This window comes from Cupressus sempervirens, chromosome 6, assembly GCF_028749045.1.
Source record: "Cupressus sempervirens isolate cs-2001-9-10 chromosome 6, ASM2874904v1, whole genome shotgun sequence".
Taxonomy (NCBI): Eukaryota; Viridiplantae; Streptophyta; class Pinopsida; order Cupressales; family Cupressaceae; genus Cupressus; species Cupressus sempervirens.
This window is the reverse complement of record NC_143123.1, coordinates 235,161,497-235,180,833: the sequence shown is the minus strand read 5'-3', so window position 1 is coordinate 235,180,833 and position 19,337 is coordinate 235,161,497. Positions and strand designations below refer to the sequence as shown.

Below are 19,337 nucleotides of genomic sequence, written 5' to 3'. Positions count from 1 at the left end.
TAAGATCTGCCTCATCAATCTCAGTAAGCTTGACAACGCAAAGCAATCAAAGAAAGACTTCCACATCAACTCTTTGATGGTACAGTTCTGTCATGATTTGTAACCAAGCCACGAGAAACGAACTTTGAGAGGCTCCTAAACTTTTCGTTGCTTGTGGCTTTCATAAATAGGATGATTTTGTAGAAACTAATTTCACATGATTATACACATCCACATTCTTTGTTCGCAACTTCATATGATGGTATCCATCCACACTCTTTTGTTTCAGTGTTTAAGACGAATGCATATAGCCTCTGCGAATCATAGGTTTAGATTATCTCGATCTCCTTTATTATAGAACAACCCTTTGCTTCAACCGTTTGATGCAACTTTAATTCTTTAAAATAAACAAATAATATACCTTTTATTCTCTTACTCCACACCTCATTTCCTATGACTTCATACACACACACATATAGTCTCATTTTACTACAGCTAACAAACTGTTGTCTTAACCAATACTTAAGACGTGGCACTTTGTTTGGAAAGGAGACATTGATTCAATTTAATGCTCACCATGCTAGATAAAATAGTTCCATTCCTTTCCAGATAAACCTGTTACTTATTTGTCAGCCCAACACGTAATAGAAAAACAAAATACATGCCTGACACACTTTTCTCTTCTTTTTAATTCTTTACATTATAAGAAGATTCCTTATTCCATCATTGCATTAGAGTTTCACACTTGTTGTTATTTGATATATTGCATAACGTGCAAACACATTCGGTATGAGAAGATGTCTTCATACTCAACGTATTTCAAATTATCCATGTGTCAAAACTGTCAATACGTTTCAAGAGATTAATTTGCTAGGGTGTAAGCCCGATAAAAGAAAAGTATCGACTTGTCTGGGTGTGTGCTTGTTAAAGCAATTTTAAAACTTGTTTCATTTTGTGTACATATTTGATGTGATGTATTCATGACAACATGATTACTTCAGTCAAAACATGCACAAATAATGATAGAATAAGGAATGCCTACAACGATGCCCTTTCCATTCCTGTCTAATTCGGGAGTAGTCTATGTTCCCTTAGTTTCTTCCTAATCTTTCTCCTACCTTTTTCTATCTCCTTTTCTACATTTGCAGTTTGGCTCTGATACCATGTTAATGGTTTGGATCTTTGCAAATGTAATAATATTGCTGTTATAATTGATATTTTTCAAATGCAGATCCCAAACTCTTATAAATATAAGAGTAGGAGACATGTCTCATGAAGAGACATGTCTATGATTAATCATTATTAGTTAATATATAGTAACAATATAAATCACAATATAACATATATATATATATATATATATATATATATATCATCATTGTATCTTAAGATTAAATCAATCCGATTGTAGCTATAATCTTAACATAGTCAAGCACTATCAGTAAAGATAAATGAAAATTGAATTGGTGAAGAAGTTGGGCCAAATGATAAGGAATTAGGAGCTAGTGCGTATAGTTGAGGAAATGACATAAAACTTGTTGGAGAAAGAGCGTGGATTGACATCTGATAGCAACGATATTCACCAAGTACTCAAAAGCTTTTGATATCACATCTAATATCAAGAGTATTGGTCTCCTAGAATATCAACATATGATATTCACCATATACTCGATAAGGTTTGATATCACATCTGATATCATGAGTATTGGTCTCCTAGAATACATGATATTCACCAATTACTCAAAAGTGTTTGATATCACATCTGATATCATGAGTATTGGCCTCCCAGAATATCAATGATATTCACCAAATACTCTTTGAGTGATGGCCTTCCAGAATGTTGAGATGCAAGATATTCACCAAATAGTGTGAGTAATGGCCTTCCAGAACATCAAGTTGCGTAATATTCACCAACTACTTTGTGAGTAATGGCCTTCCAAAACATCAAGACGTGTGATACTCACCAAGTACTTTGTGTAATGGCCTTCTAGAATATCAATATGCATAACATTCACCCTGTACTCAAAAAATGTTTATAAGGTATGTGCACACACACTCTCATAATGCTTACCATATGAACATCCACCATGCAAAGTATAATCTATCATGATCTACATATACATTGTAAGATATCCATCATAATAGAAAATTAAGTTATTGTAAGATCGTCACCTTTCAATAACTTATACAAAAAAAGGTGATATCATTTGAAAGTTGTCACTTCCTCATGACGTACGCAGGAGGTAGGTCCATTAAAATCATATAGTCAGGAGGTATATTCATGAATCAGAGACCTCTTGACTGCTACAATTTATTGATCGCTAGAGAATCCATCTCAACATGGTTTACACCCTTTGAATCAATATGACTGAGATTACCAAAGATTGACTGAATCATATCCTCTATCTTCTCCTTTAGATGGATGTGTCAAACTCCCTCTGAGTCAGAAATCGAATCCCCCTTTTCCTCAGTAACATTCTCGGAGAAGATCAACGTAAATAGCTCTTATAGTACGTAATGTAATACAAAAGTAAGATTAACTACAAGAAGTAAATAAAGGTAGTTCTAAAGATATAATAATTAAAAAAAAATACTTATCTCATTATCTTGGAGAAAATATCCAATGACATCCTTCATGATGTGAGTTGTCATGTCCCCACTCTAGCTCAGTCTAACAAAGACATGTGAGTCAGCTTATTATGGGGTCTTGTAGGCTGACAGGGTTGGATAGAGACCTAGTATGGTTATTTAGTGTTGGGGACTTGGTTTTCTGGTGGGTATTGATCAGTTGGGTGATGTTCCTTGTTTTTAGGAGGTAGTTCCTACATTTATGGGGTTCATTCCTACTTTTTAGGAGGTATAATCATGCCCAGGGCTGGGTTTCCATGAGATGACCCTTTGGGTTCAGTTTCAGAGGGATAGGGCTTGTTTCCTAAATTTTAGGAGCATCCCTAGATCTTAGGGATGAGACTGCCAGTGGATCCTTGATTTTCGACTTCAGTCACAGACAGGTGACAGGATGATTTTATGGTTTGTGATGTTAGTTGGGCAGTTTATGGCTATTTGGGTTATATTTTTAATATTTCCTAAGTTAGCGTTTAATATTTAAATAAGGCTAAGTTAATAGCCATTTTGGAGTAATAAGGGAATTTTGGCCTCATCTGGATGTGTATCCCATGTTATGATAGCTCGTTGGAAAGGTCTTGAAATTCTCTAAATCTTCCTCTTTGGTCTCAGGGCAATTCGGTTAGCGGATTTATTACTATGGTGGAAAAGGTCATTTTCTAGTGACATGGTCACTTTAAAATAAGATTTAATTCATTTTTATAGCCAACGCCAATTGGGGGTCACTTTAGGGTTCGAATTGCGTTGCAAGGGGTTATAAGGAGATGGGCGCCATTTCTCATGATTATGCATATTTTTCAAACACTTCTTTTCAGATTTGCTCTGCTTGAGCGATTTGCATTCTGGGATGCAAACCCCAGGGTAATTGCTGGTTGGGGTGTAACCCTCAGCAACATTGGGTATTGGTTTGTCAGTAGTTTCAACAGTATTCAGGAGGAAGGTAGACGCCACTTCAGCTTGGGCCGACAATTTGTTTTGTTGGGCATGTTCTTTGGTGTATGGGAGGTGAATTCTAGCAGCCGTACACTGCCATTTCTTGCAGCCGTACTTTGTCATTTGCAGCACTTGGATACATAGAAAAATTGGTTACTCAGAAGCAGAATCTTGCATCTTATTAGCTCGTTTTCATCAGCCAGTTGTGGCGTCATTGTTAGAGGAAATATACTGGATCTTTTATTTGGCTCTTTAATTTAGAGATCTGCCTGGTACGATTTGTATCAACTCTGACTTTACTGCATATTGTTATTTATTTTCAGACTCTTTTCTTGCCATTTGTTACTTCTCATTTCTATGTGGAATAATCATCAAAAACACAAAAACAAACAAACTCTTCTGCATTTCCGTCTAGTTCTACAAGAAAACATTAATAAACTAGAAAAAATAAAAATAAAATAAATTTAGAGCAGATTTGCAGCAGAGATCCATCAGGGATCTTTCAGTGGTATCAGAGCTTACATCCTGCTAGCCTGTAGGGTTTGTGAGAAATTGTCACAACAGATTTTGGCATCTGGGTATTGGATAAAAGTTTTTGATAAATCATTTCAGCATCTGGGTAGTCACTAGTTGGTGGATTGAATACAAATCTATGCATCGTGGTGGAGAAATACACAGATTCTACGAGCACAGGAGAAACTAGTGGCAAGCAGAGGCCGCCAGAGACGCACAGATACCAGCTATGGGTGAGGCACAGGGTGCTGCTGGCAACGGCATGCCTACAGAGGCAGAAGAAAGAGAGATGGTGTGGACCCTATTCACTACTCAGCCCAGGATCGCTCAGGCTCTAGACAGGTTACAGGATACCTTGGAGCGTTTGGAGATGGGTCGACACAGAGGTAGGCAAAGTAGATCAGTTTCAGTGGCTGGTAGTCAGCGCAACCATCAGTCCCATTCTTCAGTTGGGAGCTACCTTCATTCCAGTAGGAGGCATCGCCATCGTACACCTACTACGAATAAGCCATTGCTTCCCCAATTCATACCAGGTGAATGGCTAGCGTAGGTGAAACCACCAGAAGTGGGGTTTCAGGAGTCAGTTTTGACGGCCACAGCTGAGTGGAGAGCTCTACCTCCTGAGGTTAGGGACGTCTTCCCTCTTCCCCAGTATTGTGCACAGCGTAGAGATACAACCAGGTTCAGGGGAGATCGTGGCAATAGACTACCACAACAACAGAAAAATTATGACCTCAATAGAGCTACTGGGAAGATTACATTGGCCCCATATAATGGCTCAGGAGACACTAGTGCACGAGCTTGGGTCCACAAGTTGGACATATACCTTTCATTGAGGCCCATGCCTGAGTGTGAGGCTATTCAGTTTGCTGTGTTGCATTTAGAGGGGATTGCCTATGATTGGTGGCACCATGGATTGGTCACCCAAGATCACGCCTTAGTTCACTCCTATGCTGAGTTCACCGAGCGACTCATTGCACAATTTGACCGTAAGGATACAAAACTGTATTACAGGGAGTTGGCTCACCTTAAACAAACTGGTCATGCAGAAGCCTATATTAATGAGTTCCAGCATATTGCAGTTATGGTATCGGATATGCCCCAGAAACGTAGTGTGATGTTGTTCATTGAGGGTTTGCAGGATAGACTAAAAGGATTGGTACTTGCTTTCCAACCAGCTACTGTTAAGGAGGCTATTGATGTGATATTGAGATTGGATACTGTGCCCACTTCTTATCAGGCAGATAAGAAACCATTTAGAGATTCACGGCCTGCACAGAAGGCCAATACAACACAGAACAAAGGAGGGACCTCATCTAAAACTCCTTGGATGAATCAGGAGACGAGGAATGAATTGAGGAGGAAAAAGTTGTGTTTTTCCTGCAAAGAACCATGGGAACCAGGACACCGTTACATGGGTAAAGGAAAGGTTCATTTGATTGAGGTGACTTCTGAGTTAGGAGATGAGGAGGTTCCTGATATTGATATTGAGGATAATACAGAGGATGTTGAGCATTTTCCGACACAGTTGGAGTTAGACACCGCTGAGCCTGTGGCATCAGCTAAAGTAGCTATGGCTACCCTCTCCAGTTATCCTAAGTTTCATGCCTTCCGGTTGAAAGGTACACTTAAGGGTAAGCGGATCACTAGTTTGGTAGACACAGGTGCTACGCATAACTTTATTGATCAAAAATTAGTTGAGAGGCGTGGCTTACAGTACGAGGAGTTTGGTGGTTTTGGAGTGAAGGTGGCTGATGGTGCCATTTTGGGTTGTACCAAGCGGACTCCACAGCTTAGTATTCAGATGGGAGATTATACTTTGATTGATGACTTCTATGTGCTTCCCATAGAAGATTATGATGTGGTTTTGGGCATGCAGTGGTTACAGGGTATTAGGCGTTACATTATTGATCACCACCGTATGCAGTTAGAGTTTCTTTCTGGCGGGCAGAAGGTGATTTTGAGGGCAGCGTCAGATGGTGGAACCAGGGAGGTGACTTCTTGCAGGATGGGGAGCATCCTTAGGCATAATGATGTGCTTTGGGCTACACATTGTTTGGTTAAATCCAAAACACCCATATCTCAGGATGGCCATGTATTTCATGTGGACATTCAGTCAGTGATGGATCGTCACAGTAGAGTGTTTGGTGATATACCTCCTGGAGTGCCACCAGATAGAGGGTTTGAGCATGGTATAGAGTTGGAGGATGGAGCAAAGCCAGTGATTACTACCCCATACCGTCATCATAGAGCCTATAAGGATGAAATTGAGAAGACTATTCATGAGCTATTAGACATGGGTTTCATTCGACCTAGTTCCAACCCCTTTGCTTCTTCTATAGTGCTTGTTAAGAAGGATGGGACTCTATGGATGTGTGAGATTATGGAGGGATTGATAGTGGATGATAGATACAGTGTGGTAGTTGATATTATCTACTATAAAGACAGGGTTTACCTTGTTCCGGGTTCTCAGTTGAAGGAACAAATTTTGCATGCTCTCCATGATATTCCTACAGCCGGACACCCAGGATATGGTAAGACTTACAGGGCGGTACGTGAGAGATTCTCTTGGAAGGGTCTCAAAGATGATGTTTTACACCATGTTTGTGAGTGTATGACTTGTCAGCAGAACAAGTTGGAGCATACCTACCCAGCGGGATTATTGCAGCCCTTGCCTATACCGGAACAGAAGTGGACAGGGATCTCCATGGATTTCATTACAGGTCTTCCTCGGGTTCAGGGGAAAGATTGCATCTATGTTGTTCTGGATAGGCTAACGAAGTATGCCCACTTCTTTCCTATTGCATTAGATTTTACAGCATCGCAGGTGGCTGAGTTGTTCTTCAGGGAGGTGTTTAGACTTCATGGTCTTCCCAAGACCATTGTGAGTGATAGGGACAGCAGATTCATGAGTTCCTTCTGGCAGGAACTTTTTACACTAGGTGGTACTTTGTTAACACCTAGTACTAGTTACCACCCTCAAATGGATGGGCAGACAGAAATAGTTAACAAATGGGTTGAGGGATATTTGCGTAACTATGTGTCAGGGCAGCAAAAAGCATGGGTGCGTTGGCTGCATTTGGGCGAGTATTGTTATAATACTACGCATCATATGTCCATTGGCATGACGCCTTTCAAAGCTCTCTATGGATATGAGGCATTATCTTTCACTGATTTGGCATTTGGTGACAGTAGAGTTCCTTTGGCTCAGGATTGGTTACAAGAGAACCAGGATGTCATGAGATCTCTTAGGGAGAATTTGCAGCAGGCCCAAAATCAGCAAAAGATGTACGCTGACAGGCACAGGATTGAGAGGGCATTTGAGGTGGATGATATGGTCTTTCTGCGTTTATAACCATATCGGCAGAGCACCCTAAAAAGAGGGGGAGCTGAGAAGCTCAAACCACGTTTTTATGGTCCATACAGGATACTCAGGCGAGTGGGAGAGGTTGCATATGAGGTTGAGTTACCACATGGTAGCAAAGTTCATAATGTATTTCATGTATCTTGCCTGAAAAAGGCCCTTGGACAGCATATTATAGTTTCACCCGAATTACCTCCTATGGATGAGGAAGGTAAATTGATTTTGGTCCTTGATGAGATTCTTGAGGTGAGGGAACGACGGCTAAGAAGCCGGGTGATTCGAGAGCATTTGGTTCGATGGAGAGATCTTCCCATAGAGGATGCCACCTGGGAGGGTGAGAGCATTTTACAACATCCTGCATTACAGTTGCTTGTGGGCAAGCATCTCCGAGAGGGGAGGACTGTCATGTCCCCACTCTAGCTCAGTCTAACAAAGACATGTGAGTCAGGTTATTATGGGGTCTTGTAGGCTGATAGGGTTGGATAGAGACCCAGTATGGTTATTCAGTGTTGGGGACTTGGTTTTCTGGTGGGTATTGATCAGTTGGGTGACGTTCCTTGTTTTTAGGAGGCAGTTCCTACATTTATGGGGTTCATTCCTACTTTTTAGGAGGTATAATCATGCCCAGGATTGGGTTTCCATGAGATGACCCTTTGGGTTCAGTTTCAGAGGGATAGGGCTTGTTTCCTAAATTTTAGGAGCATCCCTAGATTTTAGGGATGAGACTGCCAATGGATCCTTGATTTCCGACTTCAGTCACAGACAGGTGACAGGATGATTTTATGGTTTGTGATGTCAGTTGGGCAGTTTATGGCTATTTGGGTTATATTTTTAATATTTCCTAAGTTAGCGTTTAATATTTAAATAAGGCTAAGTTAATAGCCATTTTGGAGTAATAAGGGAATTTTGGCCTCATCTGGATGCGTATCCCATGTTATGATAGCTCGTTGGAAAGGTCTTGAAATTCTCTAAATCTTCCTCTTTGGTCTCAGGGCAATTTGGTGAGCGGATTTATTACTATGGTGGAAAAGGTCATTTTCTAGTGACATGGTCACTTTAAAATAAGATTTAATTCATTTTTATAGCCAACGCCAATTGGGGGTCACTTTAGGGTTCGAATTGCTTTGCAAGGGGTTATAAGGAGATGGGCGCCATTTCTCATGATTATGCATATTTTTCAAACACTTCTTTTCAGATTTGCTCTGCTTGAGCGATTTGCATTCTGGGACGCAAACCCCAGGGTAATTGCTGGCTGGGGCGTAACCCTCAGCAGCATTGGGTATTGGTTTGTCAGTAGTTTCAACAGTATTTAGGAGGAAGGTAGACACCACTTCAGCTTGGGCCGACAGTTTGTTTTGTTGGGCATGCTCTTTGGCATATGGGAGGTGAATTCTAGCAGCCGTACACTGCCATTTCTTGCAGCCGTACTTGCAGCCGTACTTTGTCATTTGCAGCACTTGGATACATAGAAAAATCGGTTACTCAGCAGCAAAATCTTGCATCTTATCAGCCCGTTTTCATCAGCCAGTTGTGGCGTCATTGTTAGAGGAAATGTACTGGATCTTTTATTTGGCTCTTTAATTCCGAGATCTGCCTGGTACGATTTGTATCAACTCTGACTTTACTGCATATTGTTATTTATTTTCAGACTCTTTTCTTGCCATTTGTTACTTCTCATTTCTATGTGGAATAATCATCAAAAACACAAAAACAAACAAACTCTTTTGCATTTCCGTCTAGTTCTACAAGAAAACATTAATAAACTAGAAAAAACAAAAACAAAATAAATCTAGAGCAGATTTGCAGCAGAGATCCATCAGGGATCTTTCATGAGTCCTTTTTACATATATGTGAAAGTATTATTTGTAGTTTCTTCTAACATTTGCTCACTACCCAATTCGTATTATGTTTTACTTTATATCACTTTTATATCTTTTCTCATCATCAATTGCACATTTTGACTTTTCCAAAATCAACATGCTTCTTAAAATTGGCATTAATATATACTTATATGTGCTTTTAACTGATTCACTTGGCCCGTGAAGCAATTACATGTCTCCATTATTTTGCCTAGGCGATCTTTATGTGGGAGCAAATAAGTTGACCTCTTAATAAAATTCATTTAAGTAATGTCGTCCAATGCAATTATTAAGTAATGTTGGATTTAATAGACATTATATCCCTTGTTCTTTTGAATGGTGGATAACGATGTTCTTCCATAGTATTTATCACCCAATGTACATGGTCCATGCCTTATACACGGTCTTTAACTTGACCGAATCCTTCTCTCTTAAAAGTGTATCTGCTACTGGTCTTTTGAATTTTCCTTTGTTTCTCACTTATGTATTTTCTCCTAGAGATTCCTTCAACTCCGCGTGGTTTTGGTGACTTATGAATGGAGTTTAGTATCCATGTGGCATAATCTTTGAAAACTATTCTCTGATATCCAGTCTCCCGCTGCGTATGCAGAGTGTTGAGAGATATAAATATATTTGTGTCTTTACGTTATAATTGATTTCTTGCCAACTAGGATGAATTCATTTTTGCCTTGATTTGGTGGCTGATTAACATGCAAACTCAATAATGTGGAATGGCACATAGTTGGCCAACTTAATACCACTGCGCAAAGAATACGATGCTTCCACGGATAGAACTGTTCGAAAGAACACTTCGACAGCCACATAAGTCTACTGTTACAATACGGAGACATAACATATATGAGGCTGACTCAGTAGCCATGACACGTATAAATCTTCAATAATCAACCGAATGAACCTATATACTTGCCTTTATAAATAGTAACTGACGGTGCCCAGAAGTAAGATACTTGATCACACAAGGTCTTCATAATAATGGGACTGAAATAATGAAGATTTTTCATGAATCGACGACAGTTTCTTACACATGAATTGATGGCAGTCATGAAGGAAATATGTTGTTCCATTAACAAAATGCTGTAGCACATTAAATTATGGCAGTTACCAAAAGAGCTGAGAGTTGGGGATTAACACTCTACAGTGCCTTCAAAGAGCAATACAAAAGATGGGATACAGAGCATGAAAGAAATATCCAGTATAGAAAACTTCTGCAGTCACAAACTAATGAGTAGATACAACATCAACACCGAGATAGCAATTTCTAATAGACAACCATTGGAGATAAGAATGATAGCTCCTGCAGCTACCAAAACTCACACCACCCTTATGACTGTAATTCCTTGTCCTTTTAATGCATTTGCAACCTAGCTTTGATACCATGTTGTTTTTCACGGATCGCTGCAAATGTACTAAACACTGCCATAATATTTATAATGGAACGACCTCTTATTTATAATGAGAAAAGGATAAGAAGAGACAATGTCCATGAGACATGTCTATTCGTTAATTTGATAATTAATATAATAAACATTTAATCATTGTTAGTTATATATATATATATATATATAATTATTTATAGATTTATCTGACAAAAGCTACCAAACATCAACACAATACACTAAAGTTACTCTGATAGTTGAAGATGGAAGTATTTGATCCAAGATTGCATCTATCTGGATATTTCTTTGATCCACTAAAATTTCTCATGTCGTAATGACAGCCACATTTCTTTTGGCCCTACAGTGATCTGTTCATTTAATTTCATTACATGAGACTTTAAGCTGATTATTTAAGATGGGAGCATCTGATTCAACATTGATCCTATTTGAATATTTCCTTGACCTGGTTAGTAGCTTGAGTGCCTTGTTGTCAACTGCACAACAATACAAAATTTGCCTTTCAGGCGATAAAATGAAGTTATTTTCTTTAGTGGATATTTGTTAAAGCAAGCTTCATGTATCATTACCTACTTGACTGTTTCCTCAGTCATTCATATTTTTTTGATCAATCTTATTATCCTCAGTTTTGGTGTAATAGATTTAAGATACGCAACTGTGGATTACTTCAGGATTCTCACAACATGATCATGTAAAAATTAAAGGTAGTGGAAACAATTTAAAAAAACATGTAGCTGCATATAAGTATTCTTATTTGTTTTGACATTTCCCTTTTTTGTTTCTCACCTTGGAAAGTGTTTTTCCTTTATTCATGCTATGTCTGATTCATATGTTTTTAGTAATGTGTATGGAAAGTGTGTTTTCTTGGGTCCTGTTATGTCTGGTTCATATTTTCTGAATAATTTGTCTTTCAATGATCTGTAGGAGATCATGAGAGGAAAGCCAGAAAAAGCTCATGTTTTGTATGCGCCAGTGGAAGAAGTTGGGGGTGGAGATTGTCTGCAACGAGCTTGTCGTATCCTTTCGATATAAAATCAGTCTACCATCAGTTTATCTTTAAAACTTTGTGTTATGTTTATTTTTGATTCTTTCTAAATTCCTCAACTATTACAGGAGTCATAATTGATGCTTTTGTAGAAGCAGGACTCGTGACAGAAAAGGATGCTACTAGTGCTTTGAAGGTACAAGCTCTAAAAAAAAATTGGTAGTTTCGTGTCCTCTTTTTCTAGTCCATATCTATTCTTAAAACACAAGGTAATTACATTAAACTGAAAACCTTAGTAGAGATGGGTATACTTAAGATATTGTGTTTATGCAAAGACATATTGGTTGCTTTGCTTTCAGTGCCAAGATATTTCAATGTAGAATAAAACTAAGAGTTGTTATCTAAGTTAATTTTCACACCAATCTAATCTACAGTAGTTAGAATGATGGGAAAGGAAACAGAATGCTTGTTACATTTATTCATATCATAACAGAAAGATAAATAGGTACACTAAGATGTGTGAAAGGCAGGACATAAGACCTCTGACTGATTTTAGAGTAGATACACGGTTAGAGCAGGAAATTCCAGAAATACATGTCAAACTCAATCTAAATTCACCTCATGTCATGTCCCTAACATAAAATACTTATACAAGCATTAGAAAACTGATTTTCTGCAATCATCAAGCATAAGAAGTGAATGACTACTAAGAAAGAGTGCAATATAAAACATCTTCCGATCGTGATTGTCAAGGGCAAGACTTTGATAATGATATTGTTGTCTTATTGCTTAATAAATTTGGGGGACGATTATATCTTGCTGAAGATCAGTTAATATCTTTTATCGCGAGTATTTATTTATTAAATACAACAGTTATGTTGAATCTCTCAATAGTGACTCATCTCATATGCAGAAGGCATATATTCAATAAATATTTACATAAGTGTATTTGGGGCGCATCGAAGACTATAGTCAAGTTTAAATTATTATATGGCCTGAATATTTCATGCCCTAAATCTTTCAAACGCACCTAATACTCCAAAATTGATACTTTAATGTTAAGAAATCAAGGAATATAAGCATTGACAAATATAATCTCAGCGACAAATATCAGTGAGCATAAACTAATTAACCTCATCGCAATCAATGGATAGCGAATTACAAAGGGTGCGATGTTATGCATATAGCAAAAACACTTGTTATGAAACAGTGTGATTAAAGAAGAGCGGTTGTGAAATCCTTACAAGGTTGCTTTCAGCTCCAAATACAAGATATAGGAAGGTACACACTATCATTCAAACAGGGCACGAGTAGAAAGAGAAAAATACAAAAAGGAAAGAATAGTATTAGATTACCGCTATCTTGGTGCTCGTATCAATTGATCCAAAAATTAGATAATAATTATTTTGGTGATTATTATTGTTTGGACTGTATTAGAATTATGAGTGATTATGTATATAGGCATTTCTATTTTAATAATTTAATGTGAATTTCATAATACCTTATTTAGCAATTATAGATATATTGTAAGTGAAAGGACTTAATACAGAAAGTACGTATAAGGCATTACTTATGTTTCCTAACTATTGTAATTAAGGCATGAAAAGTAGTATTCATGATCGGGGGAACAACGATGAGGCCACATTTTAAGCACGCCACCTCATGGTTGTGATTGGGGAATCCCCACAAGGCCAAGGAGACAAAGTGGATTGCCTTTGGGCTAAGGAAGTATGGGCTTTCAGGGCACCCTATCGTGAATGCTCCTCAAAACTCCTACCATATTGGATGGATGTTTGATCATGAGAGGCTAGTTAGGAATGGTAAGATAAAGTAGAGCAATGATAGGACCTCACTCTAGGTAGCCCACCTCATGTATGGAAAGGGCCACACGAGGCTAGGGGGGATAATGTATCTGCTCTTGGGCGTAGCATGGGAGGTTTTGGGGGCACCTCATCAAGTGACCCTACTTTATCATTTTTATTTTTGGGTCATCCTTAAGTTAAATCCAAACATTTATTGAATTGATTTACATTCCTTAAATATATTATTTATAATCCTAAGAGACATAATTATGATATTATGATTATTCTATGAACCCTAGCTGTGTGCAGGGTTTCAATAATGAAATTACATAATTGAAGAAATACTATATATGGTAAACCCTAGTTTTGTGCAATTGTGATTTAAGGCAAAATAGAAAGGTGACATTACACCTAACTTCCCACAAAGTCCTATAATTGAGAAAAAAGTTTGCGTTTTGATGAATTATAAGACAAGTTTGATCAGTTACAATGTTAAACTAATTTATATTTGCATTCTAAATGCATGACAAGCACACTTCATAATCTCTATTAAACCCCTACTAAAATAATCCCATTCACCCTTATGACTAGTACTATTTAACCTCATTTTAGCTCGTTAGGATGCCTTTCGTCTTTTTGTGATCCAAATGTGTTCAAACCCGAGGAGATGATGTTGAACCCCTCAGTTATCATCAAGATGTAGGTATAAATCAAGAATGAAGGAAAATAAAGGATTTTGGGTCCAGAAAGACAACTTGCATGGAAAAGTGCCATGATCACCTTAAGGTATGTCAAAATGATGTAAATTATTTTTTAAAAATTTGGATACAAATTTATGAGTAAAGTAGGTTTTTCTATTCACATCCATCAGTGCAATCAATTTTGAGAAATTTTTTAATCTTAGTTGCTGATTCGGGCACATGAATTGGAACTGTGAATTCATGAAGAAAAAATTCCTATTATGATTCGTAAGGATTTGTGTACACTATATATATATATATATATATATATATATATATATATATATATATATATATATATATATATATATATATATATATATATATACACACACAAAAAAGAGAGATATACACAATAAAAGAAAAATGAGAGCGAAATAGAGAGCAAATGTGAGGTGTTAAGTATTTGGATGTTGAATAAAAGGGTTGTTATAGGGTTAGGAGGCAAATTTTTATTATTAAGAAAGTTATATTAAATAAGTTGGACCCACTTAAAACTTGGCCTGTCTATGGATTCACATTGGATTATTGAGGATTCGCAGCGAATTCTTGCAGATTCGGGAGGATTCTTGTTTTACACAGTGGATTCATCTCGATTCACGGGCACGTGATTCCGGACAAATCCATTGTGTAAAACAAGGGTCTTGCTTGGATCGGCGAATCCGGTAACTAGGTTTTAAATCCCAACACAAAGTACCAAAAATGCTTTATCGGCACATCAAGTAAAACAAGAGTTAAGTCTAGAAGGAAATGAAAAAGGAGAAAAATGCCATTTTGATGAAAGAAACACACCAAACAACACTGTTGGCAAATTGCATAGAATGCTATAATCTTACCTAGATGCAAAAAAATTACACAAATGACCTTAAGTGTGTGTGCCAAAGTTGCTAAAATAATTCTCTGAGTACAACAAAATGACATGATTGACCTTTTAATATGGGTTTCAAGAGTGTTAAAATAATCCTCCAAGTGCAACAAAATTACTTATGTTTCGGAATGAATATTGGTCAAAATTGCACACTTGACACACCTAACATACAAAATTACGAATTTTTATCAATTTGACTTGAAAGTCAAAATTTTAGAGATATAGAACAATTCCAGAGAAGTTTTTATTGATTTTTTTAAATGAAAGAACTTAAAACAGTGTAAAAAGAAGGTAGAAGTAAAAATACTTAAAGTTATAAAAGAAAGTTGAAAATCAAAGTGTAGAACCTATGGCTGCACCTTAAGGCATTGACATGGCCACACTAGGCATTTTGGGCAGGCCCATGGGCATTTTTGGCATAAAATTATTGGTGACTAAATGTGCCAAGGTCTTAGGGCCTTAAAATGACACACACACACACACACACACACACACACCGAGTTAATTCATGCAGCACATCTCAAGGAGATAGGGTTTGTACAAGAGCTGCATTTATTGTATCACTGTTAGCTTGTAAGCCTATAGATTTTCACTATGACTATATCATATGGAAAGCAAGAAATCACATTGGAAGTAAATTGAACGAAATTGTTTTGTTGTTTTGCAATCACAAAATGGAGGAAGAGATATTTTTGCGCAAGAATGATTGAGGGCAATTTTTTCCTGTATACTTCTATTCTCAGATTTGGTAATCTTCCTCATTTACAATACTGAGAAACCATAGTTTTGATGTGGTCAAGGTTTTGATTTGGTATATTATTTTAAAAATCTTGGTAAGGGTTTGATTTGCTAAAGAAAGCTTTGATAGAAAAACCCAAGTAAGGGGACAAACTAATTAAATTTTTTTTTTAGTCTAGTATTTGGGAAGCTGCAGCTTTTTCTAGTTCCTTGCAGTCCCTTGAACTTGTTGTCTTAGCCACTAGATCTTATAATTAAACATCAAAGAAATTAAGGGATTTAATGGGCCATTGTTGGCTAGCTTCACAATTGAAGTCTTTTATGATTTATCGGGTATTCCTACTTAAAATGTCCTTTATGCAACAATTGAAAGAAAGAGAGCAATCATTCATTGAATCAATTGTTTTTTGAAGCAAACAGATTGTGATTGGAACATTTGGGTAGGCCTAGAAACTTGAGAAGATGCTCTTTTCAACTCACAAATTGGAGTATATTCTCACACTGGTGTGCGAGAATATTGGTAACAAATTAACTTCAAATTCTTTCTTGGAGTTGATCTGTACCTTGACAAAATGCAACAACAAATTGTAGCATAAACTAGATGTTTGCAGCTTCGCCTTCTAGAGAGAGAGAGCATTATATCTCATGACTATGGAGCTTTCAAAACCAAGGTGCAGTCCTGATAAAGGAGGCCAAGTTGCAATCCTTGATAAAGAATTGGGAAGATATAGAGAGAAATTATAAAAATCTGAACTAAGTTGGCAAATATTTTTTGGCTGTGATTCTAATGCATGATCAACATTCCAGAGCAGATTTTATGAGCATGCAAGAATACAATCAAATTTCATGGGGTAATTATTATATAGTATTTTTTGAAATTCTTAAGGTTGAAGCAATGAGTTATCATTGTGGAGACCCTGGTTCAAATCCCAAGAGGGACATCTTTGTGGAATTCTAAATTGTGACTCTTGGTCTTCTATTAGTTGTATTTGTCAAATTGTAAAAAGGTGGATTCTAAGTTGTGACTCTTAGTCTTCCAATTGTTGTTTCTAGTGTGGTTGCTTGTAAGGAGCTTGAATAAGCATGTAAGTCTCATGTTGTTGCTCAGATGAGCACAAGATTTGTAAATGATTTCAATAAAAAAAAAAAATTCTTAATAAGAAAATTGAGTGGTCTTTCTGACAGTTTGCAAAAGTGCCTCAAAGCAATAAGCAGGATCGATAATCTCAAAATTTTTTAGACTGATTTGTCAACTGAGTTCAGATGAGAGTGCCATGAAAGTTGGAGCAGTTGTGTAAAATCTACACGGAATCAATGATAATTTGCAAAGCAGAAATAGTCAGAACTTCCATATTACTTGGAGAGGCATGTAGAGATATCAAATGCATTTATCAAACATCAGTATAGTGCATGCGCCTGGTGGATAAAAAAAAGACTTACAAGCAAACATTTGCCAGAACTTTGTTATGGCCCAAAAAAGAAGGTAGAGGAAAAATATATAGATAATCTATGGTAATCTAAAGCCAATGATATAGATAATCTATGATAACCTAAAGCCAATTATAATACCATAAAAAAATGCAAATTAAATGCATGTCGTCCCTTATACCTTTCTGGCAACTCTTTTGGACAAAGAACATTCGTCTCATTCAATTGTTTTAAATACACGGCCTTGCATAATCTTCCTTGTTTAAGATTTTCCTTGTTCTTAGTTGCTTTTAGTAGTTCCCGGTTTTATTTTTTTGTGATATCTTTGTTAGTCTGCAAATGTATAGTTATCTCACATTGATATGAAGTGTCATATGAGATTCAGTCACCTAGAAAACTCTTCTTGGAGTGGATAGAGTGTCAAAATTCATTTTGCATGTTTTCTAAAAGCTTTTCTTTTCCACTTATCTCCATGCCATATTTTGTGAAAAATAATGGTAGTCTAAAGATTGTCTTTAGCTGATTAATTTCTTATTCACCATATTTTAGTTTCTTGAAATGTATGACACAAGAATTTAAATTCTCTCAGAAAATGGAAAGGCAATTATGCTCATTATAAACTTTCTGACAAATTTTACTCATGTTTTCCTCACTAATGCAGTTGCATGCAACACTGATGAACACCAGCCATAGAAAAATGTAAGTCTTCTGCATGCTAATTTTACTCATTTTATTTCAGAAAGTTATAGCTTCTCTTATTATGTCGGTATTAAAGAATCATGTCATGTAATATGTTTCTTTTGCATCTGCAAGGCCATTCTACAGTAGGATCTATCTGCATTTCAATTTGTACCATAGCTAATACCAAGGTAATTTCTCAGGAAAAAGTTCGGAAGATACAGAAAGAATCTTCCCTTTGATGCTCGGCCTGTTATGGAACTATATGGTTCTGAAAATTGGGGTCAATATGTAATTCATGAAGCACATTTATCTGAACGCTTTAAATATGATGACAATGGATATTATCACTGTTGCTCATCAATTCCCTTTCCAAAAGTCAATGTAAGTGGTGATGAAACATGTGAGACTGCCACAGAAACTGCGGATACAATCGCACAGGAAATGAATGAAGCATATGGAAAGGAAGATGGTGCAGGCACTATAGAAGAAATCAATCAAGAGTCTGCTGGATCGATGGCCAAGGAGGATGTGAATGACTGATACGAGGGTCATATGAAACGTTATTGTAGACATGATTGTCCAGAGGAGATTGTAAATTTTGACAAACATTGTGATATTTCCTTTTGTCTTTTTGATAACGAACTGATTTAACCATCCTAGACTAATTCTGGAGCTCTCTGACTTTCTAAACAACAAAAAAGGTCAGGGGAATGGCCTTGAATTCATAGGTAGTATCACAGATTGATGCTTTTGGGTGGTCCTATTGTCTTTCTTGAAGCAGATAATTGTCAATTTATTATTTAAATATCCCTTGTGGGTTATATTGACCTTAGTTGGCACAATTGAGGGATGTCTCATTTGTTCAAATTTACCAAGGACATAAGTTGGGGTACACACATAGTCAGCTGGATGCGATGTTTTATTTAATTTCAACACATCATCACGTTTCCTGGAGATTTGAATCGATACTTTAAAACCCTACTACATTTACCATTCGAGTTCATTCTATTGAAGACTCAATTTGAGATCCTATTCAATACGCTGGGATTTTGTTATATCAATCCCATACGTTATAAAAGCCTTGTCATATATGTTCTTACTCGTCATTAATGAAATGAATGGATTGAATCCTATCCAACTGTTTTAATAAAACAGCTATATTTGACTTCTTTTTTGTCTTGTCGTAGGCTATAATGATAAATCTTTTCCAAGGCTCAAGAAAAATGTCACTTGGGTACATCGTGATTTCCCATTCTCGGCATTCTTAAATTGCAAATAGAATTTAACATAACAGAGTGAATGAAAGTCCTTTATTGTCATAGGCTATAATGATAAAGAATATCTCCACAGCTGAAGTAAAATGTCACTTGGATACATTATGATTTCTTCAATCTTAAGATTCTTAAA

The 19,337-nt window shown here is 36.9% G+C and overlaps 1 protein-coding gene across 13 annotated transcripts in view; it reads left to right on the top strand.

Moving 5' to 3' along the window:
- The window catches only part of LOC149552117 (uncharacterized), a 124,629-nt gene extending 105,547 nt beyond the window's left edge, over positions 1–19,082 (top strand). For all 13 annotated transcript variants that reach the window (XM_089787602.1, XM_089787598.1, XM_089787597.1 and 10 more), the window contains 4 exons: positions 11,613–11,703; positions 11,802–11,869; positions 17,911–17,948; positions 18,131–19,082. In XM_089787602.1, coding sequence (XP_089643728.1) covers positions 11,613–11,703; positions 11,802–11,869; positions 17,911–17,948; positions 18,131–18,470 — 537 coding nt within the window. In that variant the 3' untranslated portion in view covers positions 18,471–19,082. The remainder of the gene's footprint in view (positions 1–11,612; positions 11,704–11,801; positions 11,870–17,910; positions 17,949–18,130) is intronic.
- Positions 19,083–19,337: the final 255 nt, after the last annotated feature.